Raw genomic sequence first — 25896 nt, forward strand, 5'->3', positions numbered from 1 at the left:
ATGTAAAGTGGACTGAGGAATAAGTAGTTGAAAAACATGATGACAGATGAGTCAAACAGCGCAATGGCTCGACTGCAGTCTGCCTTGCATTGAGTGTACTCCCAAGTGTTGCACACCAAGTAGAGACAATAAGCTGAAAATTATCCCTGACGGTATGCAGCCTATGGCCTAGATTATTAATGACGTTTGCAATCGTAAATTACATTCACAAGATTAGCAGGTGAATTGATCCGTTTATTTGGGGCAGAAAATAATTTAAAGAAAGACTGATGTTTTTCTTTTCTACTCTCCCGGAGTACTCAAAACGCTGTATACAACATGCCTCATTCACCCATTCATACAAGCACTTCTAAACACAAGTGCAAACTAAAGTACATTCACACATCGTCATACTCATCATACTGATGAGTATGACCAGAAAGCAATTAGACCCTCTGATGACGATGAACGCATCAGAGGGCAACTTGGGGTTAGTATCTTGCCCAAGACTGGAGAAGCCAAGGATCGAACCACCGACCTTCCAATTAGTAGCTGATTTGCTCTACCACCTGAGCCACAGCCACCCTGTGTGTGAGATCTATCACACACAGATCAAAACATGCTGACATGATGACCATTTCACAGTTAATAAAATGCATAAAATAATTTCTGCTACAAATTGCCTCATTTTTTCAGTACTGGGGCGTCTTAGTGCAAAGTCTGGGATGAGGAGGATATACTTTACTACATTTTTACATTTTGCAAGTAAATTATTTTTTTTTTTAACCAGATGTTCCCCACTTATCCTAGACACTAGCTCTTTCAAAAGGCAGCAGACCTGACAAGGTATATCATCTTTATCACCTAAACTTGTTTTTGCTTACAACACACTGAATCATCTCATGAGTCTAAACTAAAACAAAACCTGTAACCAAAACCAAATTCCAGCAGGCTGCATGTTTCTGTTTTGCACCTGAAAGTCCAGGTTCATATGAGTTCAGCTGGACTAATTGACACAGAAGGAATGAATGAATGGTCTACATTTTGATCATAAACAAAGTGTGCCATTGTGAATGCAGACACAATGGATTCATCTGTCTGCACCTCAGCTAATCATTTCCCATTAGAGGTTTTAAAGTCCCGCTTCAGATGAATACCTTGCAGTTGACTCTGAGTTTAGAAAGGGTTTTTGTATTTTGATAGTCATTTAAGTGTAGAGTTAATATAAGAAGAAGAAGAAGCTGCTTATCATTTGTTGACTGCTTTAGTAAACACAACTAAAGCTGTGGAGATATAGTTAATATTATTGAAATCAGAAATCTTATAAAGGTTATTATTTCAATGTCCAAGATGTAAATATGACACTAGGGTTTGAAGAATTAATTAAAAGTAAAAGCTACATCTCAGGTCTGGGGGTTAGGGTTAGGGAAGATGTGTTTTTTTATTTGTCCTCAAATTCATCATTTATATAGAAAATAAGCTGCAATAAATTTGGTATGTACCAGTTTCAACTGTTTTAGATTTTTAAATACTCTCTATATAAAGATTTGTGATTTTTTTTATTGCATGTGACATTTTATTTTTTTTAAAGTGTTTATACAAACCTCATCGTGCTGTAAGCTCAGACAGTTGTAAAAGCATAGTAAATACCAACATCATCCTATAAAATACTCAAGAACTAAGTTGTTTAAGATAAGATAAGATAAGATAAGATAAGATAAGATAAGATAGAACTTTATTAATCCCTCGGGTGGGTTCCTCTGGGAAATTCGACTTCCAAAAAGCACAGCAACGACCGAAGTTACAGTTACAGTTACCGTTTGAAAACGGTACAAAGAAATGCCAATGCATCTCAGCCCTTTCAGGTCAGAGACAAGAGAATCTGAGAAGGTAGATAAACTAACTGCTGAGAAATGCTAACAAAGATTAGTCAATAAACAGACAGGGGTAAGTTTTGAACTGAATCCTGGTGTTTTCCTCAAAACAGCTCCTGTTTTGATGCTTTCACTGGGCAAAAAACTATTCATCAGATTCATCCTTTACACTATTGGTATTAGTATTGCTGTCCAAATGCATAGTGAATTTGAATATTTACATAATATACAGTGTATTCACTGAATCCCACAGTGTCTCATAAAAAGGTTGTGCACAAAAATTCCCAAATGCTCAATGTTCACAATTGAAAAAAAGCTATTACTGTTACTCATCCTATTAATTCTATTCTACCAAAGATGGCTTAATTTCACCAGAGAACTTAGCCTTGAGATATTGTTCAATTAACAGAAATAAACAGGTCCGGAAACAAAGCTCACATTATGCTTGTGTCTGCTAGCAGTCTGCTAATAGCTAATAGCAAACTGGTTGATTAAGTATTTCTGACAAGCCACATTTCTTGATTGCATCTGTAACGAAGCTGCTAATAAGCTGCTATCATTCATTCTGGTGACTGGTGATGAAATGTGAAAGACTAGAAAGACAGCCCCCAGTACTGTAGACCATCATGCATTGCCCTGAAAGAAAAATTACAGGTGGACGAAAGGCATGAAAGCAGCACTTTTCAAAGTGAACAGCCACAAAGTATGTTCTAAATATGAATTAGGAAATAAAATTGCATATTTTGTATTTATCACACAAATGCACATATATATATATAAGAGCAATGACATTAATATTAACAGTACGGAGAAACTCACCCTGTAGAATTTTGCCAGTTAGCTCGTAACCCTAACCCTCGACAACTTAAATATCAATACTGAATGAATTATTTTGAATACCTGCTAATGCAAACACAATGCTAGCTAGCTAAGACTAAATTTAATGTTTGCCAACATTAATGCTACCAAAATACAATATTAAGGTAGTTAAATTTTGCTTTTTAAACTTATTTAGAATTTTTGGGGGAGGGTGTGGTGAGTCATGTTAACATCACTGATTTGTGAACTCTATAAATCTTTAAAATAAGAATCATAATAAAGGTTTCTTCTGTAAAAACAACCCTTGATTAGCAGAAAAACAAACAGGCTTCTATGTAGCAGAATATGACTCCAGGCTGATCTCATACAGATCAGTTGATCTCCCAGTGAACCTTAAAACTGTTTCACTATCACTACACTCATTAATACATCTGTCATCAAGAAGCAGAAGGGCTGAATGAGATTTCTTTGTGCCATATTTTTTTAACTCAGGTTTCAGTGACTTTTTAAACACCTGAGCTACAACTGGACGACAGATTTAGAGGTTATGATGTTGTTGACACCCAAAAGGTCAGTTTGCTCCATGTAGTGAACAGGGATATCTGAATCACACCAGTGAGGTCAGCAAAGGTGACTCAGGGTTCAGATGACCATTTTTGCCCCTCTCCGACCTTTTCACCGTATCACTATATTTCAGTAGGTTTGCTGAGATAGTGCTCTGAGTAACAGGCAGAAAACCCAGACTGGTGCTATTTATAGAACGGAGCTAAAGTAACCAAGGGGAGCTTCAATGCAAGGCCAAATTCCAGGAAGTCGGTTCAACAAACTCTGAGTCTAACCACAAACTCCGAGCTGATTTACTCTGAGATCAGCAACTCACAGTTTCCTCTTTAAGAAAGTAGGATGATCAAAGTAAGTTCAATCAACTCTGAGTATGTTGACCCTGAATTGAATGTGTTTGTAGAGAAAGAAAGCAATCCTCAACAGAGCTTCAATACTAAGATTCACCATGGCAACGATTAACTAAAGAACAGATCCCCTTTTTATCCAGTGAACCAAGGCATATGCATTCAGGTCAAGTATAATGTCATAATTTTACATTTAAATTTGAAATCTAATCATCTAACCTGACAGGAACACGGGTGGGTAGGCACTGAGGGTAAAAAATATGGAAAAACAAATAAGACAGAGAAATGATGGATATTAGTTAACTAGATAGCAATATACTCTGGGATGGATCTGCCCTTTTATTGAATAAAAAAATACGTTTGTGAGAACTTTTGATTGTTTCCTCTTTTTTTTTAAATTAGTCTAATTGTTCAGTAAAACTTAAGGCTTCTATTATTTCTGCCATTTATGCTTCAAAATGAGATTTAGAGAAAGACTATGCTTTAATTTTCACCAGTTTAACCACTAAGAATTTAAGCTAATGGCAGTCTTCACTGACATACATTAGGGTTATTTTCTTGGAGAGACAGCAGATATGTTTTAATAATAATAATGGATTGCATTTATATAGCTCTTTTCGAGACCCTCAAAGCGCTTTACAATTCCACTATTCATTCACACACTGGTGGAGGCAAGCCACATTTGTAGCCACAGCTACCCTGGGGCAGACTGACAGAAGCTGCCATATCGCGCCATTGGCCCCTCTGGCCATCACCAGTAGGTGAAGTGTCTTGCCCAAGGACACAACGACCAAAACAGACAGGGCTGGGGATCGAACCGGCAACCTTCCGGTTACAAGATGAGATTCCCAAGTCCCTGAACCACGATCGCTCCGTTTTAATGTTAATGTTACCGTTAGTACTCATTGTAATTCCGTCAAAACAAGTCTTGAATGTAAAGTTTTTATTTATATTCATCATATAATAAGAAAAATCTAACCTTGGTCTTGTTTTAACATTTTTTTGACTATATAAATACACATAGCACAGTACAGTAGTACTTCAGATTATTTAAAAACACATTTAGACAATTAGTAGTTGTTTGAATTATATTTTTAATGGTTTTTCAGTGGTGTGGTGGTGGATGGTGGTGGATACAAACAAGATGCTTAACGGTCAAACATCAGCTACTTTGATATATTTTGGGGTCATGTGGGTTTAGTGAGTTGTGTGAATGGGTGACAAAAATGAATTGAGACAGGTCAGTTTGGAGCCTGATCATCGATGCTGACGTGATATGTACAATATATATTTATTTAAAGTTTATTTGTTCAGCATTGTCTTGCTGATGATCTTTTGTAGTACATGTTAGTCCAGAACTATATAGCATTCACCGTTAATGGTGCCTTCACAGATTTACAAGTGACTCGAGTCAATGTTTACAAAAGCATCCCTCTATACAAGGATGTTGGTGTTTGATCTGTATATTGGCAACAAACCAGATGGTCTCTCATTTCAGTGGTGTCTATGTTTTCCAAATGTAAGACTTTCATTGGTCAGATAGTTTTCCAAATCACCTTAAGCGATAGGTTTTATTTTTTCTCAAATTAAAGCTAGGGCCAAATTCTCTGACAATGTCAGAAAGCCTAACAAGGTCAGTTTTATTTGTTAATGGAAATCCTTCATAAATACGTGATTTGAGGTTCACAGATAGAATCTTTGATTGTCTTTTAAGAGTTACCATTTTAGCGCTACACTGTTTCATTGTTCTTTTGTATACTTATTCAGCTCTTCTGCTTTTACATGAAAAACAAAGATTTTATATTTTTGACAGTTCTAAAATCGAGAAATATAATCCTTCTGTTTGCAGGTGTAGCGCTCTCATCAATCAACTATATAATCTATGCAAATATGTCATAAGATGCGACATCCTTAAACTAACCCTTGCCTGTGCGTATTGTAATCAGGATGACTCCTGGTTGATGTCACAGAATGAAACCACTTAACCCCCCTTTCAGGCTGACAGCCAGAGAGGATTAAAGGGGTCAGATGACTGTATTCTACCCATAATGTCTGTTCACCTCATCTGTTGGAATCCCGTCCTTTGTCTGCCACAGAAAATCTGCACTTTTCCTTATGTCACATCAACAGACACTTCCACAAGGCTTATATCTTTAAATCTATAAATGTAAAAATTTCCCCAAAAAAACTTAATTCCAACTTATACATTTTACTGGTCTGACCAGTAGATGAAGCAAGGCAGTCCCCCCCCCCAAAAAAAGGAATTAAAAACCAGGAAAATTCATGTATTAGAAGCCAGCAGGGAATTAGCAAGTTCAACCAGAAGATGAGTCAGGTTAACAGAACAACTGGGCTAAGTTTATCTAAAACTGTCCACACAAAATGAACAGCTACGTCTGCTTATTACTTTATGTTGGGAAACAAATGGTTATAATGAAGTGCTGACTACATGTATCACACAAGCAGCATCACCAGGTATGGGAAGGAGGGGGGTGGAAGACTATTTCAGGCTTCTGTGACATTTTAAGAAAGTTTAATCAACCTGCAGCCAGTTTCTCTGTGACATCAGCTTCAGTCAGGTACACTAACAGCATAAGATTTCATTAAGTGAAACACTCATTTCTTGACCTTTACTGCTCAAGAAAAACATCTTGTTCCTTTGCTCAATCAACCTGATACCAAACAGTTAACTAGCATAACTACAGTCTGCTATGTGTGAACTTTTCAAGATTCTGTACCACTTAAGCAGGAGTTTGGAACCCTTTGTTTTACCTCATTGTTTTACCCTGATATGAAACAAAAATGTTAAATTGTTACATTCAGTCTCCATCTTTAGTCTGACCATACTTCCACTCTGCACTGTGACTAAAGACCAATGCATGCACAAGAATCTCAGGGTTATTACGAGTGGAGAAGTGTGAATAATCAGTTTGATCTTTCTATTTTGAATTCTGTTATTTACTAGTTTGTTGCTACAGATCACACATCCCAGAGAGTCAGCTGAATGAAAGCAAATAAATTTTTCCAGATACCTTTTCTATTTTTTATATTCAATTCTCTATTTTTCTCCTTTTCCCTTTTTAAATTTGGATTCCATAACAACGAGAGTAGCTTTTGTTTAAAATTGTGAAATGAAGAATTACAATCAAATTAAAATAAAATGGATTTTAAAAGTGCAGTACTGTCCAATCAAAAGGAGTTTTTTTACATTATAAAGCAGCCATTACCTTCTATGTATAACTATTCACCAATGGACAGAATACATTTGTACTAGCTGTCACTCACCCAGGCGGGCAGACACATCCAGCCAGACAGGGCTCGTGTGATGAGCAGGTGAGGTTGAGCAGGTAAGACTCACAGGTGCGCTCACAGGACACACCCCTTCCCGGCAGGAGGCCATCCTCCCCTTCTGAACAGTTCTGGTAGATCTGACCTTCTGGACACAATCTGTCTGTAAGTAAAAATGACATCACAGATTTTTTGTAGATTTTTGGTGTCACTTTTAAACTGACAGTGAAGAAGAGTGAAAAATTAGTTTGTTAGGTATGAATGCTGAACAACATAAACACATCAATGTTTTAGCTCATGCATTATTAATCTTCACTATCAAAAAAGGCACTTTTTCACATTTTCTTAGGACTGTAATTTCTCACAGTACTCACAGTATGAAAGTTGATATGACACAAACATATATATCCACTGACTATTTTTCTTTTGGCTACTTCCTTTAGGGGGTATCACAGTCAGTCACCTGCCTCCATCTCATTATATCCCTAGCATCCTCCTTTGTCACACCCACCCTCTGCATGTGCTCCTTCACTACATCTGTGAATCTTCTCTATAATTCGTCTGCACATGTCCAAACTATCTCAGCCCTGCCTCTCAAACTGTTCAACCTGAGCTGTCCCTCTGATGTATTCATGACTAATCCTGTCCATCTTGGTCTCAAAAACACTCAACATCTTCAGCTCTGCTACATCCAGCTCAGCTTCCGATCTTTTTGTCAGTCCCACTATCTCCAAACCGTACATTATAGCAGGTCTCACTACCATGTTGTAAACTTTCACTCTAGCTGCGATCCTTCTATCACAAATCAGCCTGACACTCATCTAGACCCACTCCACCACACTCGAACATTCTTTACTTTTCTTATGTCTGTTGCTTTGGATGGTTCAACCCAGGTATTCAAACTCATCCAACTTCATTATTGCTCCTCCTTGCATGTCCATCTTTCCTCCTGTCTCCCTTCACAAATATATTCTGTCTTCCTTCTACTAACTTTCATTCCTCTTCTTCACAGAGCATACCTCCACCTCTCCAGACTCTTTCAACTGCTTCTTACTCTCACTACAGATCAACATATTAGCTGCAAATATCATCCACAGACACTTCTATCTGACCTCCATCACAATTTGTAATACCACCCCCACCACTGCATACCTCACGTTGTCTCACTGTCCTTTTAAATGTCCTGCACTATCCTCACATACTTCTTCTTCTCTTGGCTATAAGAAAGATCCACAAAGACACAGTACAACTTCTTCTGACCTTCTCTATACTCTCCAATAACAAAGCAAACATCACATCTGCAGTGATCTTTCCTGGCATGAAGCCATATTGCTTCTCACTGATCATCACCTCTCTTCTTGACCGAGCTTCAACATATACACGGTAAGGTTCATCCCCTTTGTCACTCTGTAGTTACTACAGATCTGCACATCACTCTTGTTCTTTAAAACTGGTACCAGTACACTTTTTCTCCATTGCCCAGGTATCCTCTGATTCTCCAAGACTGTATTAAACAATCTGCTTAAAAAGTCCACTGCCTTCTCTCCTAGACATCTTCATTATTCCACAGACATGTCACATTGGCCAATTGTCTTTTCACTCTCCATCATCTTCATACCTGCCCTCACTTCCTCCTTACTAATCCTCTGCACTTCCTGATTCATTAACTTTCCTCCATCTGTTCTCTCTCTCATTTTCTACATTCATAAACTCAAAATACTTCCTCTATCTTCTTAACATGCTCTCTTCACTTGTTACTACATTTCCATATCTATCCTGAATCATACTAACCTGCTGCACATACTTTCCAACTCAGTCTCCCTCCCTACTTAATCAACGCAAGTCATTTTGTCCTTCCTTGTTTTCCAGCCTCATGTACAACTTATTATAAACACTTTCCTTTCCCTCTTCTCTCTTTGCTGTTCACCCAGCCTCCCAAACTTACTTCTTTACTTTCTTCATCTCCCTGACTATCCCACTTTTCTTTGCTAACCTTTTCCTTTTATCACTGTCTTGTACTTCCTCATTCTACCACCAAGTCTCCTTGTTCTCATTTCTTTGTCCAAAGGACAAATGCCTTCTTGGTAGTTTCCGACTTCAGCTATACCCTTCCAGTCATCTATAACTCTTCCCTACCATCCAGCTCTTGTCTCAATATCTTTCTGAACTCTGAGCTCTAAACTCCTCTTCAACTTCTATTATTCAATTCTTGTTTTTGCCTTAAGATTAAAAAAAAAGATCAGATTAACAAAATCAAATGGACTCACCTGTGCCTGTTTGTGTTTGGGACACCAGTCTACCATTCAGACAGAGCCTGCAGGAGGCACAGAGAGACATTACTCACCTTAATGATGGCAACTGGAGAAAATTCATAGAATTTTCACATATTTAAAATTAAATACAGGTTTGGTACTTTGGTGATAATGTCAATATACTGCAATGTATGTAGTTTCTGTTATTTGTCCTCTTACATTGACTTTGCTCATTTTTGGTAATTTCCCTAATATGAGTTTCACCAAATTAGAAATTTAAAGAACAGATTTATACTCCCCAGGTGATTCAGTCTTTCTCAAGGTGGAAATTATATTAGCTTTCTTCCACACATTGTATTGTTTCACCAAAAAGGTTGCTGATTACAGCTGGTCCCTATACAATTTAAACAAACAACCTGTGTTACATTACTTGACAGAAGTCTTCTGATGTTGGATCTCTGGACAGAACTTGCAAGAAATCCAACATCATCTCCAACAGGAAAGAAATGTTCCTGTTTTGTTTTTTGTTTTTTGTGGAACTCTAAAACATAATATTTTTAATATGCAGGGAAGAACCTAATAAGCTCTTGGCCTAACTTAAAGTAACAATTTGAATTAAACAAAGCAATTTTTTTCTATTTTGAAAATTTTTTAATTTTCTGGAGTCTTTTGTTCATTCAAACATTTGACTTGAAACACTTGATTGAAAAGAATATCTCTAGAAAAATATAAACTTTTCTTACACAGATTTTCCTTTTACGTGGTCGTGACTGACAGGAGGTAGAGCTTTTTATTGAGAAAAAATTAGGAAATCTGAACCACAGCAAACCAGAAACTTTAGACTCCTTTGTTCTGAAAGTAAATTCTGCTCCTCAGTACTGCATTATTTTAACTGACTAAATTAAAGGCAGTTCCCAGTGTTTTCTGTGCTTTCTCTAACTGCTAACTAAACTGCCTCATGTAATATCAGTAATGTCACAGTTCATTGTTACAGAATTTATTTACAAAAATAAAGCCTGACACTCATAAGTCTAGACTGAAGGTAGAAATGAAGGGGAGGAGCTTACTGAACGCCTGCTGAAGTCATGATCACATCTCCTGGTTCATAATCTGCTCCGAGGAAACTGCAGGGGCACTCGCTCCTGGAAAAAAAAGAGACAACCTGACTTGAACTTGTGACAAACCTAAATGGACCGACTTTGGTTCCCCCCATAAATATACATTCACTGCTTAATTTTTTTCCTTACCAATGTTAATTAAGGAGAAGTGGAGGGGAGCAAAATAGACCAGTCTTACTTGAAAAAAATACAGTATTGTATGATTTATATAATATACATTGTGGTAATTTATGTTTAGCTAAGGCTAAAAGCCTTTGTAACATATAGGCCAGTGCCACACATCAGCTTCTGTACTACAAATTCTTTCTCACTGGTTATCAGATATCTGTCGTCCCCAGCCCGAGTGGGAATGAAAGGGGGGTTTCACGATGAATTCCTTGATGTAACTCTATCACATGGTAAGTAAGGCATGGCGCTGCACTAGGATGTAAAAACCTGGGACATTTAAGAGGAATTAAGATGCATGTCTTCTAGGGCAGAGCAAGCTAAAAAGGAGAGCACAATTACCGAGGTCCTCTGGGTCTACAATGTCTGCAGCAAAGATACCAGGTTTTCTACTTAGAAGCTGACCTAAACTTCAAAGCAGATACAAATATCACTTTGAGTGGATTGGTTTGGTGGAGTCACTCCAGCTTCACCACCCTCCACATCAGCACAGCAGGTAGTACTGAAGCTGCTCTGGGTATTAAGTCCCACCTGCTTCATCATATAAATATTTCATCATTTTTTTGCCTTTACATACTTCTACCTACGAATATCACTTCCTCGTCCTTACCTGTGCACACAGGTGTGTGTTCGGTGATTGTAGAAGGAACCCAGAGGACAGACGCAACCTTCCTCACACTCCTCGTCACAGTGCTGCGGGACAGAGAGGGAGGAGCAACGGCGCTGGCAGGAGGACACACAGGTGCCGTACTGCATGTTGGCAGGACAGGTGACAGCTGCAGGGCAAGACAGAGTTCAGCAAAGACTCAGACTCACAGTCAGTTTGGCCTTTTAATGGGAATTAACTTGATGATGGCGTCACTGTATTCTTCATCAAGTTATCAAATTTAACAACAAAGTGTAGAGCTACTGATTGGAGCAGAATGATGGTTTGTGTATGACTTTTTTCCCCTCCAGGGGAAAAAAGACATACGTCTGTTAATTCATCATTTAAAACTTTAGTTTGTCCAGTCATCTCTAAAGTGTGTGACATGCGAGAGAGCCAATAAAGGCAAGCTGAATGGACAGTGCAGAATCATTTCAGATTCGTGACATCAGTTCATCCACTGAGTAACGTTCAAGAAATAGACCTGATATCTGTTGTCATCCATAAAACCAGTGAGGCACATGTCATTAGTGTGCTCCAGTATTTAAACAAAGAATGATGTTTGTTGTGGATCTCATTAAAATGCACTCACGTTCTAACTTAATGACTCACACTGGAATAAAAATAGGATGACAAACTCCTGTGGTTGCCCCGTGATTACCCTAAACCTGTGGGTGACCACTTTGAGTGTAGTTTCACCTTTCAAGACATCCCATACCTTCTTTGGGAAAGTTTTTGGTAGGAAAATTTTCCAAAATTACTCCTAAGCTGGCACTGATACTGTTTGATCTAAACTGATTTTTTTTTCCATGTCATTCCCTAAAAGATTAAACTTCCATGAACAGTCTTGCCAATAACTCATATGACATACTGACATATATATTGAAATATTAAAATGTCCTCCAAGCTGAAATTTGAAAATCATCTGTGACCTTGAACGGTGAGTTGGGAGAAATATTTGGATTTGATATTAGACATGAAAACAAAAAATATGTCAGAAATAATTGCTAATTTTGACATCTCTGTAGCAGCAGGTACATTCTTGGACAAAATATGTTTGGCGTGAATGTGACTCACCACAGTCAGATATCTGTGATCGAAAGTCAATGATGACGGAGAATCGACGGCAGTGGCGAGCATAGTGGGCCAGCGACGAGCAGAGGCAAGGCGTCCCACACTTACAGGTATCGGAGCGACACTGCTGATGGAAGGGTGTTGGACTGAGGTACTCATGACAGGCAGCAAACAGATCCTGATTCAGCACATCACACATTTCTGAAGCATAGGTCACTGTTAAAAATAGTTTAGAAATAATTCAAGTAAACAAGTCTTGCTCTCTGTGATTCTGATGTCATGAATCAAATACAAACCCTAAATAAAATATTTTTAAAGTTGTTCATTTATGTCATAATCATTGTAAATTCACTGGATAATACAGATAAATATGTGTGTAAAAATATAAGAATAAAAGTAGAAACTAAACTGATTTACACCTTAAACAGAGCTTGGGATACATTTTTACTGTGATATCAACATCAAAATGTCCAAACGTTTTATAATAATACATATGTTTTATTTTATAAAGCACCACTTACGCAGTTTAACATAATAAATGTTATACGACTGAGTAAATATGTTATTTTTCTCTACTGAAACAGAAAAAAGGAGGAAGAGAAACTGACCAGCCTGCTGGTGTGTATCACAGGGATCAAGCTGAGGCGTACTCAGGCTGGACAAACACGCAGACGAAACCTTCCAGGCATTTCCAAAGAGCTGAGGAGTGCTTTCTATCATACCTGATGGAGATCTGAACCAAAACCAAAGCAAGGAATCAGTATGACAGCACACAGATAGAAAAAAAGTCATTTTTATAAAGTGAGTCCAGTGCTATCGTGTGAATGAAGAGTTGCCTTTTGATTTTTGTGGTTACAAGTGTTGTTGTGTTCACAAAATAACATTCTGATAATATCAGAATCAGAATAATTATTAATCCCAGAGCAAATTATGTGGTCACAGTTGCTCAAAGACAGTAAGAACAGTAACCAACTAAATTAAATTAAATATTACAATATATTACAAGTTATAAAATATAACAAAATAGCTATAATTATAAATATTACTGAATGTTACACAAAATTAAATGTGTGTAGTTGACATTGAGGTGCCCCTCTTATTATACTGACTTTTCTCTGTAGAGGATGTGACATCAAGAGTGTGCACTGTGACATCCACATCGACCCCATGGATTGAAACAGGGGTCACTGAGCATGGCAGGAGATTATATATTATTGTAATCAGTCCTAAAAATCTTACAAACATGGTGTCTTACTGACTTACTGAATCTAGGTGGCATTACATTGACCTTCAGTAACACTGGAGTTGTTTTTGACCAGGATATGTGCATATTAACCAAATATGTAGGACTGCCTTCTTGCATTTATCTCTTGAATTAGAATCATCCCGTCTCAGTGATGCTGAAAAAGTTGGTTATGCATTTATTGCTTGTAGGCTGCATTACTGCAATTATTTATCAGGTTGTCCTAAACACTCACTGAAAGCCTTTAGTTAACCCAACATGCTGCAGTGAGAGTACTGACAGGGTCTGCAAACAGAGAGCATGTTTCATTGGTTCCCCGTTAAACCCAGAATCAAATTAAAAAATCCTGCTCCTCACATACAAGGTCTTGAATAATCAGGACCCATCTTACCTTAAAGACCCAATTACACTGTATCTTCCCAACAGAGCACTTTGCTCTCAGACTGCTGGTTTACTTGTGGTTCGTCAGGTATTTAAAAGTAGAACGGGAGGAAGAGCCTTCAGCTTTTAGGCCCCTCTTCTGCAGCTCCCATTTGAATTCAGAAGACAGACGCTATCTCTACTGTCAAGATTAGGCTTTAAACGTTCCTTTTTGATAAAGCACATAGTTAGTGCTGGATCACGTAACCCTGAACCCTCCCTTAATTACACTGCAATAGGGGGCTTCCCATGATATACTGAGAGGTTCTGTTCTCCTTCATTCACTCGCTATGTTTATACACCACTTTAGTTCATCTCGGGCTCCCTCCCCTCACCCCAGCAGGTTGTAGCAGATGGTTGCCCCTCCCTGAACCTGGTTCTGGTGGTGGTTTCTTCCTGTTCAAAGGGAGTTTTTCCTTCCCACTGTTCTCAAGTGCTTGCTCATAGAGGGTTCTTTGATTGTTTGAGATTTTTCTTCTTTCTTTCTTCCTTTCTTTCTTTCTTTCTTTCTTTCTTTCTTTCTTTCTTTCTTTCTTTCTTTCTTTCTTTCTTTCTTTCTTTCGTCAGGTCTTTCCCTTAAAGCTCTTTAAAACTGTTGGTGTGATTTGAAGTTGCATACATAAAACTGAATTTAAAGGCATTTATTTGAAGTGAACTGCATTTTTTAAACTTTTAAAGAAAATATGTGCAGTATTAAATACACATTTTACTTGTACTTCTTTGATCCTTCTCTGAAACATGCTGGACCTGGAACTGATACGAGTACAATAGCAAGCTAGAAGCGACTGACACGGGAGTCCCACCTCCGCCCAAGCCACTATTAATCAGATGGGTTTCACCCAATTCTCTTTGAAGTAGAATAGCTGCCTGCAGTTCTTTCTGACTTACTCCTCTTCTTTTTTTGCCACTAACTATGCAACTAAGTGTCTGAAATGACTGCAGCTGCAAAGCAAAGCAAAAACAAAACAAAAGGTTAAAATTGTGCAAGTCATCACTTTAACTACAGTCTTTTAGTAGTGCTTCAGGAAAAGTGACTCCTTAGCAGCATACGGGCACTTCAGTCAGTAACTGTGATGTATATCCATTTACAGCTGTTAGACAACATCCGCCCTTTATAGTCAGCCATTACGATACGGTACAGTGGAGCTCCTATTCCGCTAACAGTAAATTCCTTGTTGAAGTGGCGTGTCCAGTTGGGCGCTCATCTAGTCCCCCTAAAAGAGCTGATCATAGAGCTGGGCTTTTGATGCTGAGCCGCCGACCAGTGTGCATTACAGAGAGAGTAAGTGTGAGAGGGAGAGCACTTCACCATCACCTCCCTCTTTGCCTCTGAAACAAGAGCATGCACTCTCTCTGTATTATTGGAGGAGGGGTTAACCAAGAGCGCAAGAGGGATCAAAGGTCAGCCAGCACACACTTACAGGAAGTCGTCTTGAATGTTGCCATTGAAGGTGCCGCACAGCCCCACTGTATCATCCTTCCACAGCTCATCCGCCTGCAGGTAAAGGCGAAACTCCTTCCAGCTGTACTGCAGACGCAGGCCGAACGCCGTCCTCACCTGGACAAACATTGATGATAGCTCCTGGATGTGGAAGAGGTCTGCAGGAGATATATATAGGACATTATTTAGCTCAAAGCTGGTGGTGTGCAAAGCTTGTTCTTTTACTTTATAATTTTTCCCCAAACTATGGATCAAGCTACCAGTGTACAAATCTTCATCTTCCTTGCTTTGTTCCTGGTACACTTTTACATCACTTTGCAAATTATCACTATAGACGGGGCATCAGCAGCACTTGTGCACCAATACTAATTAATTAATTGATTAATTAATTGTAGTTACAAACTCTATAGCGGAATCTTTAATAAATAAAGCATAATTGAGTAAGAATGACGATGAAATTTATATCACTCATATCCAAACACATATTTTAGTGGAATCCAGCTTTTAGGTAGGTGCCAGTGTAGACTGTACAACAGCCTATATCCCAAAAGTATGTCATTCATAATAAAACAGCCATTTCAGTTAAAGCTGTTTGTGGAATTTTATTTGGAACTTGTTTCCTTTTCTTCTTTATGTGTATAAGTACAGTTGTATAAAATGAAGGAATGGAAAATCTGTAACAGAACATAAAGAGCAATAGCTATTAGTGTTTTTATTCATTCAGGTTCAAAATATCAGATCACTCTCAGACGCTGTCAGATAAAGCACACAAAAGCCTGTTGACTTGGTCTGAGCATTACTCATGTAAAATGAGTAATGCTCAGAGGAAAGACATTTTGTGCAACACAATGTAGGAGCTAACCCAGTAAAGTATTGTGAAAAATTTTCATTCAATAGCACAGCTGTCATTCAATCTGTCCCTGCCATAACCCACAGAGTGCTGAATAAAGTCGGGCCCTGGATGAGAACAATGCTGGAAGGTGATAAAAGATGAGGAGGTTACCATCAGAATAGGGCAGGGAGATGCGGTACTGTCCAGCAATGAAGACCTCTCCAATGTGACTCAGAGTAATTTCTGTTCTTGGATCTTCATCAATTACCAGGTTAACTGACTGTATGCAGGCCCCATCCAGATTCTGCAAATGAGACGAGATGGTCTGATAAAGCGTTCAGACAGTTTCCCAAACAGTTAAGCAGAATGAAATAATGGGAAGAAACACACTCAAATAAAGCACTCTTCCTGAAAAAATGAGGGAAATATAATAAAGAGAGAGGGCTTTAGTCTGTTAGACAGGTTGCTGGTGTGTAGTGATGGAATAAATACCCAAATCTATAAAAATGGAAAATAATATTCTGATTTCAACCTAAGGAAAAGTCTGAAGTCGCACCGTAGCCCCTACAGAGTGTACTATGCATAACCCACCCTACAATGATGTTAGATGGAAAATTTCCACCATTACTGGTAGTTTAATCTGTAGAAACAAATCTCTGCATATGGACATGCAAATTCTGAAGGAAGGGATATTGGTAATCGCTATTTTTTTTGTTGATCAATCACACTTTATCACGCTTTTGTTGCATGCAGGAAAGAAAATGGAGATGCAAGAGACCTGCTTTTGTTCTTATTATTTACCATTTACCAGTATGCATATTTCCTTTTATTTTCTATGAAAAGCTACATATGTAGCAGGCAGAGATGGGCGTTACGAGTAAAGTAAGGGATTACTATTGCAAAAACGGTAATTAGATTACCGTTACTTTCCCGTGGGAACGCTGCGTTACTGCGTTACTAAAACCGTGATTTTTTGTGAGAATGTCTCACGACAGTGACGTAAGCGAGTGCGCCGTTAGAGACAACAGCTGTGTGCAGATCAACAATGGATCACATATCGATTGTGGGAGAGAGTATGAGCGTGCAGCGTTTAAAGCGTGGAAGTACTGACCTTACTTTGAGTTTGATTCCATAAAAAGTGACAAAAACATTAGCGTCCATCATGCGTGGGAAGAAAACTTCTTTTTACAGCGAAAAAAAACCCTAAACTTCCAAGCAAGCACCGAGTGCCCTATGAGGTAATGGGAAACTCACAGAGAAACTCGCGGATTCTTCAACTGACCGCAGCACACCTGCACCAGGGTAAACCTCCGCCTACCGCAGTCCTGCTTTACAGGTGAAAATAGAGCAATACAGCAGGACCACTGAGTCTTTGACTTTATTTATTTTCTGCTGTGTTTTACTTGCATCTATTTGAAAGAGTGAGTGTAAACACAAAAAATATTTTATTTTATGTGCTGGAATGTGTAGAAAATAGGTTTAAATGTTAAACTAATTTATTCAAGTCAGAGAATGTTGCATATAATTAAATTTTTGCTTGATGCATAAAGTTAAAAGATTAAAACTGATAAAACAAGTTTAAAAAAAAGAGACTTTTCCATTTGATTACATTTTGTATGATGGATTATGTAGAAAAAGTAGAATTGGGCTGAAAGATCTATCGCTTTATCACCTCTTCAGGTTGTAAATCGTGTTTTTAAAAAGTAACTAAGTAACTAAGTAATTAATTACTTTTGAAAATAAGTAATCAGGACGTAATCAGTAATTAGTTACTGATTACTTTTTTCAAGTAACTTGACCAACACTGGTAGCAGGCTACTGCATACTCATTTAACAAAAACATTAAGGCTCAACTTTAGTAATAGATCCAGAGTTTAAAAGCTTATCAGATAATAAAAAGTGGCTAATAATAGAATCAGGTGACAATAGTAGCGAACAGTCTATATGGTATATATGGAAATAAATAATCACAGGCACATGGAACATGCTCTGCAACTCACTGTGCTGATCTGCTGAAATAAATGAAGACACTGTATTTCTTTATCAACAGGGTTTTAAGAAGGCTGGAATGAATGGTTTGGTATGTGAGTTTTAAACTGGCGACTATGTTGCCTGTTCTGTCTGGTTCCATCACTCAACACTGGTGCCAATAAACCTACAATAATAGATTTTTGTTGTTTCTTAAGGGCAGCGGAAACAAGGCTGTAAATACAGCACTGACATAATATAATGACCCTCTAAGCTGATGAAACTAGCAACTGGTGGTTTCTTTCAGCCCCGCTGCAACTTTTGCAACTCCTCTCCTAAACAGCACTGTGAGAACAGTGGCAGTGAATCAGACCAGCAAAAACACACACATGAAACCAAGTAAGCTTAAAGAATTTCAATCAATCAATCTTTCAGACATACAGGTGACTATGCAGTCCATTGTTAATGTCAAAATGTTTCTTATAGCTATAATGAAGTCATTTTAATTTTATGTGACAGGACAATTCAAGTGTTTTAGGAACTTTCAATGCACAATTATGCAAAACAATCACATAAATACCAGGCATAACTGGTGACAATGGTTATAGCAGTTGACATCTAACAATACCCACTGACAGATATTCCACTCCTTGGGCCAAGCCTTGTTAAAACAGAAAAGTCTTATTTATTATAATGTATCAGCAGATTGTACAGTTTGACTATAAAACTTAATGGAGCTATAAAATATAAATGCTCAAGGCCATCACTAATTCACAAAATCACCCAAGTTACTCTGGCTCACTTTTATTTCAAAAGTAAGGAAGTCTGAGTGAGACAATAAACAACCTGCTGCTATGAATCATCTCTTTCATGAATGGCAAAGCCCCGTAACCAAAAGGTTTTATCATCCCTCCTACTCTTCCCATCATTCACCTCCTGTTTTTGCATAACCTCCTCTCTGTCCAAGCCCCCCACCCTTCCAGTGCCCACTTCACTACAAAGCTGTCCGCAGCTCTGTCAGTCAGGCTAGATAAGGTAATCCTGTTTAGTTGGCTGTTAGAGGTCTCGGGCCTTGGCTCTGACAAGTGGGACATCTCATATCTCCCATCACCTGTCTGCTCAGCAGCTCAAAAGTCTGCCGGGAAACTGAAGGCTCAGAGATGAGGGGGAAAGAGACGAAGCTCTCAGTCTTTTGTAGGTTTTTCTTCATGATCATTATCGGCCAGAGCAGTTGTAGCAAGGCTCTAAAACAAAAATGACCTGGACTGAGGGGAGTATTATGATCTACATGAAAGACAAATTGCACGTATTTGTAAGCCGAGCAAGTGAATAGTTCTGATTGCAGTAGGTAAAGTGGGGGAGTTGTGCAGTCTGTCAAATAGGTAGGAAAATGTAACAATCATGTCAGAACAAGCAAGCAGATGATGTGTAACTCACAGCTCCACAGGCGGTGTTCTGGATGGTTACTGTAAACTTTGCTGAATTGCGACTCTTGGCGAGGACATACTGGCATGTTGCAGGAAAAGTATAGATCCGTCCATCAAAGGACTGAAAATACATGTCGCCTGTCACCGAGCACTCGCCTGCAGACAGAGTGGTACATTTACTGCGAGTGTCCGTGTGTGTACTTCAAACAAAAGTTAATGCAAATGTATCCCGTTCCATAGCACTACTATAGCAATAAATAAACAGTCCTGTACATGTTAATCAATTGACAGTTTATGTTTTTCTCTCTGTGTAAATATCACACCTCGTCTGTTTTTGGTCCACAGCTATTATTGTGAGCTTTCTCCAGCCTTGCTTTGTTCCATATCTAATATAACTGCTTTGCACTTGGTTTTTACAAGGAAGCTTGGTTTTTCTATGCACACGAACCACAAACTTTATTTCCCCCTTAAGTATAAAGATTTTTTTTCTTCCATTCTACCACAGCATTCTTCTGCATATTTCTTTAATTTGTGTCTCTTAAAATCAACAAGTTCAACCTTTAATAACTTGCTACCATTCTGAAAATGTCAAGAATTATTGTTCCTCTTGATTCCATGAGTCCATGCTTTTTTTCCCCATTTCTAACAAGGCAAAATCTGTCCTTCTATTAGAACTTTTGCCTTAGTCATCTTTCTTTTTCAAAAATAAGCATATATTCCAACTTTCTTTTCACTGTCCAACAGGGGCAGGTGTTTTATAGTACCTTACCAATAAACTCTTCTCTTCCCTTAGTACACTGTCTATTCTCTCTTCTCAAAAATAGTTTTCGCACATTACTTAACAATGAACCATCAAAGCCAGAAGTGTTTTGTAAATGCACTAAAGTGACTAAAATCACTCACTAATTACTAAAATTATCCATTTAAAATTTATTTCTTTAGACTTTTGTACTTGGTTTAAGCCACTTTGGCATGTATGACAGCCTCAAGTCTGTTTGGGAATGATTCTCCAACCTAACTCTCACAGTCCCCATCAAACACTTTCATGGAATCATTGTATAGACTGAAAGTATTTAAGTCTGAAATCAAATTCACTGAATCTTGTTGAAAAATTTACTAGTCGAGTATATCAATAAACATTTCCCACAGGGGAAAGGGACAAACCTGGGCAGCTGTAGTCAGTGCAGTTCCACACTCCACCCACGCATGCACTGAAACAGAAAGCAGAGACGTCCACAGGTGGCTCTGGGAACATGAAAGGCTGAGCTAATCAGCAGGATCACTGAAAGAAATTGGACTCACTGCACTCAGGTGGTCAGATCTGAGAAGATTAAAAGGACTGTATGGGGAGCGTAGGATAATATCTTGTCTTTAATACACAATACTGCAATTTTTTATTACACAAGGAAAATCAAAGCTGTCACGTTATGAAGTGTTGCCAGAGATGTTATTAAAAAACTGTAAAAATAAAACACGCCTCACTGTTCCCTAGCTTTTTATGGGATGAAGAGTATTTAAACAGACAAACCAAAGACGTTTAAGTCTCTTCATCCAGATATTTATGATGGCATACAAGGTAACAGAAGTGTTACCACTGCTCACCAGGTGTTGCATTCCTCCTGCAGCGTCTGACCAGATGGATAAAACATACCGTGGTACTCACAGGGACAGTCAGAAGGCATTACACAGCCTCCATCCTCATATATTAGACCTGGGGACAAAGATTAGAGATTCAGATTCAGACTTCAGATCATCTGGGGATGAAAAAAAAATCATAAGACTGATAAGACAGAAAATGCAAATAATGTGTTAAAAGTAAAGTATAGGCAATATAATAACAGTATTTTTTATTATTATGAGATTTATGTTAAGGTCATTACACAAGACAAACTATAAAGATAAGGAACTATTTTGAATAGGAACATAAGAAGCAGAATCTCAACAGACACTCACCATCGGGACAATAGCATCCATCCAGGCAGGTGAGCTTACTGTCAATACACGTTCGCTCCAGGTTGCAGGACTCCGGACAGCAGCTGATACATTCCCTGTGCTGCAGTCCTAGAGAACACCGCTTCACTGGTCACAGAAACAAAACACAACACATACGTCAAAGCTTTAAGTTTGCTTCTGTAAAGCCCAATTACTCTTGCTGCCATGATCACTGAAATACAGGTTATAAACTGAAATTTGAACCTGACACGTCTGCAAAACATAAACAAATGTGCTCAATTAGCACCTTTTCTAGCTAGCTGGTGTTCATTAGCCTGTTAATAACCTGCCCTCCAGTTTACTTCCACACTTAAATATTCTTAATTATTTTACATTAGATAGCCCTTTATAACTATTCTACTAGTATAAATTATTTTAACCCAGCATCTGTGCCTGTAAATTATTCCACATTCATATTTTGTTTTATCTACTATGTTCAGGTAAATCCCTTTTTTATAAATCTTTATAAATCATGTTTTTGGACTTGACTTTTTTTTTTTTAACCTTGTAAATATATCATTTATCATCTGAAATAAAAAATAGAACAATTTCAGCTACAAGTAAAACTAAATGTATCATTTTTCTTCTGTTCGTCCTGGCACACATTTTAAAACACCTGGAAAAACGTACCACACTGAGGAATGTGCTGCCTCCACTCATGCAGTGGGTGGTCAGCATGGGCGCATGCCCGGGCGTACTCGGTGAACACCTGGCATACCACATCACCATTGGGATCCGACCTTCAACAGGGTAAAAAACAAAAAGGAACTCTTTGAGAAGAGCCAGGAGAGGTGTAGCTACAGAGCCAGTTATGCTGAAATGAGACTGTGCAGCTCAAATAAATAACTACTCACCAGCTGCTCTCACCAGTTTCCAACTAGCATACAAAATTAATAAATAAAGCTATATAGTTTTATGCTTATAGTTGGAAAATTGTAGTGTAGCTACGTCAGTCATGACAGTGATGATTTCAGACCAAGTGAATCCTGTCATAAAGTAAATTCTTTCTTTAGTTCTTTAGTTGTAGGAACAGATTGCCATGGCTAATGTTACTCTCAGAGGGGGGTACGTTCAGGATCATGGACGTGAGCCATGAAAGACACAACTGAGTGTCTTTTAGAGTGGGATCATTTTGAACGAGTAAGTAACCAAAGTGCTCACAGTCTGAGGACATGGATTGAAATGCAAAAACTAAAATGTGGGTACATAAGGATATGTGCAAAAAAGGGCTCTCCAACCACCTGTACAGGATGTTACAAATTTTTAGATAATGTTACGTATGTGTCAAACTTTTATGATGTTTTGATTTGCTTCAGAATTAGTATCAGTAATTCAGAACAATGACTCTGCTGTTCATGACAGCAGAGTCATTGTTCATGACTCTGCTGTCATGAACAATATCAGCAGAAACTAAATAAATGTTTCTTCTAATTTTAAAGTAGGAGAAAGATTCCACACATTTCGCAAGGATAAACTATGGATACTAATGGTTCATACCATATAATTTTGACAACACTCAGATTTTTCCTCAAAATGAAACCCTTCCAACAACTAGATCTTAAATCGGTTGCTCTTACATGCAGAGGTCGTTGGAGCAGCTGGCCATGTAGGACAGCGGACTGACAAAGTCATGGCAGCTTTGAAATGGTGGATCCAGCAGCATTGCACACACCTCCTCCACCTTCTGTCACCACAAAACACATAAAAACACTTTTTTACTCATCTAGTAGGTAATTTTCTCAGTTTCATTTCACTCATCTCGCAGTTGCTGTTTTATTTGACACCTTACCAGTAAAACATGAGATTCGACTGTAGCACAAGGTGAAGGGAAGCCAGAAGGCACCATAGGACATCTTTCCTCATGTGGATGTGTCTCTACCCAGCTATTCCCAAACATTTCAATTTCATGAGTCAGCACGCCTAAGAAACAGATATCATGTCTGTTTAATTATGTCAGTAGTTTTGCCTCCTTTACACTTCTTCACATCTGGAGTTCAGTTGAGTGTTTTAAAAGAAAAAGTGAGCCGTGTCTTTTCTACTTCATGGTTCAAGGATCACCATCAGTTTTAACCTTGACCTTTCACTTTTTAGCTGAATGTTAAACTTATAACCACTGCTTACCAGTCATGGCTCAGCAGAGATGGCAAAAGTACACAGATTCATCACTTAAATAGAAGTACAGATACTTAATTTTTCAATAATCTGTTTCATGGACATAACTTCTTTACTCAAGCAAAAATTAAAAAGTACAGACTCTGAAATTAAAAAAGTATTAAAAAAGAACTAGCTCCTTTTCTATTTTTTGCCAAGTTAACTAAAACTCATGTCATATAAATACTGTAATAAAAAGGAATACAGACTTCATCTCTTATAATTCTAATGAACGTACTCAACTTGTATTGTATGTGTCATGAAGAACAAAAGCAGATAAAAACAAAGAGATTTTTTTTTAAAAATCTATCTCTATTTGCTGTTGCCTGCATTGTAGAGGGTGGCTTTGCTTCCTCGCCTAAAGAGAAAAATTTGTATACTCAAGGGTTAAATTGGAATTCAACTGGTGTGAGAAACCCTAAGATCAGCTGCTGCTCTTTGTGGATTTACACAACTGAAAGAGACATAAGCAGATGCTACATGAGCAATGAGACTGAAAATGATCTCACCATAGCTCATCTTCAGGTCATCGTGGACGTCGGCATTAAAGTTACCACATAAGCCGCAAGTTCTGCCCACAAACTCTGGACTGAGCTTGATGTAGACAGAGCCGCTTCGTCCCTCCCATGCCAGCGTGAAGCCGTGCTGCTGCGTTACTAGCACGTACTGTGAAATCTGCTCCAGCTGCAGGTCGTGGATGTGATGAGGCAGCTGCAAACTAAACACAAACAGGGCGATTCCAGTATCATATAAACACCACCTTACCTGAAGAGATGTAAAATAAAACATACAGAGAGAAAGCAGCTAACCTTTGGCCTTTGAAGGTCACATTGGTGGCATGTAGCCTGACTTCTCCCTCCCATGGCAGGAAGAGGCTGACAGATCTTTGGCAAGTGTAGGGGTCTGAAGTACAGGCCGGGTCGTTGTGGACCTACAAACAGAGAGGTGGGACATTAATTTAAAACAGGTGTGGGTTCATTACGGATCTGCGCACAAATAAAAACTGTGTCATTGAAAATGTCACAATTTTCATGTTATTCTTGGCCTGTCACAGAATTCTTATAATGCACATTTAATTTTTTTTTCTAGTCTAATTCTTTTTTAGAAACTGTCCGGGGAATGAAAATCAAGCCAAGTTATATATTCTTAGCTTGTTGTAAAACAGTAGTAAGACTCTCCTCAAGTCAGATTTACCTCAACAATACAAGATATTTGTAAATGAATTTAAGCTACCTATCCAAGGAATCAGCCTTCATTGCGACATAGGTCGACATAGAACTTACAAGGAAAAGTTTTGGACCAAAATGCACAAACCTTTAGGGGTTTCGTTCAAATCCAGTGCTGAAAATAGTCCATAACAAATGTATTGTTTGCACACAAAAAAAAAAAGAAAAGAAACTGAATCCAGCTATTTTAAAAAATTACATAGAAATAGCATTTCATTTACATTCATTTAGAACCAATGGACCAAATAGTTCTAAAAAGCAAAAGTATTTAAAAAGCTGAAACGTGATCCTAAAAGTAACACACACACCTGCCACTTTGTAACATTTTTGAGTGCGTCATTTTATCTGCTACAAAGGAAAATGTCATCTCCTCTCCTCGTAACATGCTCTGTTAGGATTGCTGCACTGTGTTTTCATATGTTATCATTACTGAACTTCATTATTTAATTAATCCAAACTACATTTGGATCTTCTAATGTCCCCTGTTTAGGTTGGTTTTTCCCTACACAGATAAGGTATCTGTTGCCTGTTCGGGGGAACAAAGTCCTAGTCTGTTGCAGATACTTTCAAGGCACAGTGGGTAATTGCAGCATTTAATGGTAATTGACTCTAATAACCAGATAGCTTTCACTAATGTTCAGAGTAGATCTTTTCCTCAGGCTGAGTCTGAAAAAAAAGAATGTGTTTTGGGGCAGGAGGCCACAGAGTCCAAATTTTCCCCAAACTGGAGGCAGGCGTTGAACCGAAAACTACTGGGCAGCTGCTCACCTGGAGGTTTTATTTCACCCCAGCCCAGGTCCATGTGGACGACTCACCTGGACAACGATGCTGGCCTGGGTGGTTTCCTCACAGTCCCTCAGTAAAGTATAGGCGCACCGGCCTGGGAGGTAGTAGTAGAGGCCGTCAAAGGTCTCAAAGTTGTACTGACCCCACGTCCTGCATGTCATCTCCCTCTCAAAGCCAGAATTTGGAACTAGGAATATAAACATGAAAATTTCTCTTTTCATATCACTTAATTAGCCATTAAGACACAGAAATGCTACAAAACACCCTAACAAAGCTTTTCAATTTAG

The 25896-nt window shown here is 38.3% G+C and overlaps 1 protein-coding gene across 1 annotated transcript in view; it reads right to left on the reverse strand.

The window, feature by feature from the left end:
- otog (otogelin) overlaps positions 1-25896 on the reverse strand; it is a 63869-nt gene that overhangs the window by 33465 nt on the left and 4508 nt on the right. The window contains exons 3-20 of the mRNA XM_085459765.1: positions 25639-25796; positions 24407-24528; positions 24107-24315; positions 23236-23366; positions 23024-23130; positions 22077-22186; positions 21408-21533; positions 21057-21165; positions 20619-20665; positions 19465-19610; positions 16231-16363; positions 15208-15385; positions 12732-12856; positions 12127-12339; positions 11014-11179; positions 10188-10262; positions 9136-9182; positions 6866-7031 (exon numbers count right to left, since the gene is read on the reverse strand). Coding sequence (XP_085315891.1) covers positions 6866-7031; positions 9136-9182; positions 10188-10262; positions 11014-11179; positions 12127-12339; positions 12732-12856; positions 15208-15385; positions 16231-16363; positions 19465-19610; positions 20619-20665; positions 21057-21165; positions 21408-21533; positions 22077-22186; positions 23024-23130; positions 23236-23366; positions 24107-24315; positions 24407-24528; positions 25639-25796 — 2368 coding nt within the window. The remainder of the gene's footprint in view (positions 1-6865; positions 7032-9135; positions 9183-10187; positions 10263-11013; positions 11180-12126; positions 12340-12731; positions 12857-15207; positions 15386-16230; positions 16364-19464; positions 19611-20618; positions 20666-21056; positions 21166-21407; positions 21534-22076; positions 22187-23023; positions 23131-23235; positions 23367-24106; positions 24316-24406; positions 24529-25638; positions 25797-25896) is intronic.

Source organism: Copadichromis virginalis, linkage group LG1 (assembly GCF_057382275.1).
Source record: "Copadichromis virginalis isolate Kocher_CV1m ecotype Utaka linkage group LG1, C_Virginalis_male_GT1.1, whole genome shotgun sequence".
Taxonomy (NCBI): domain Eukaryota; kingdom Metazoa; phylum Chordata; class Actinopteri; order Cichliformes; family Cichlidae; genus Copadichromis; species Copadichromis virginalis.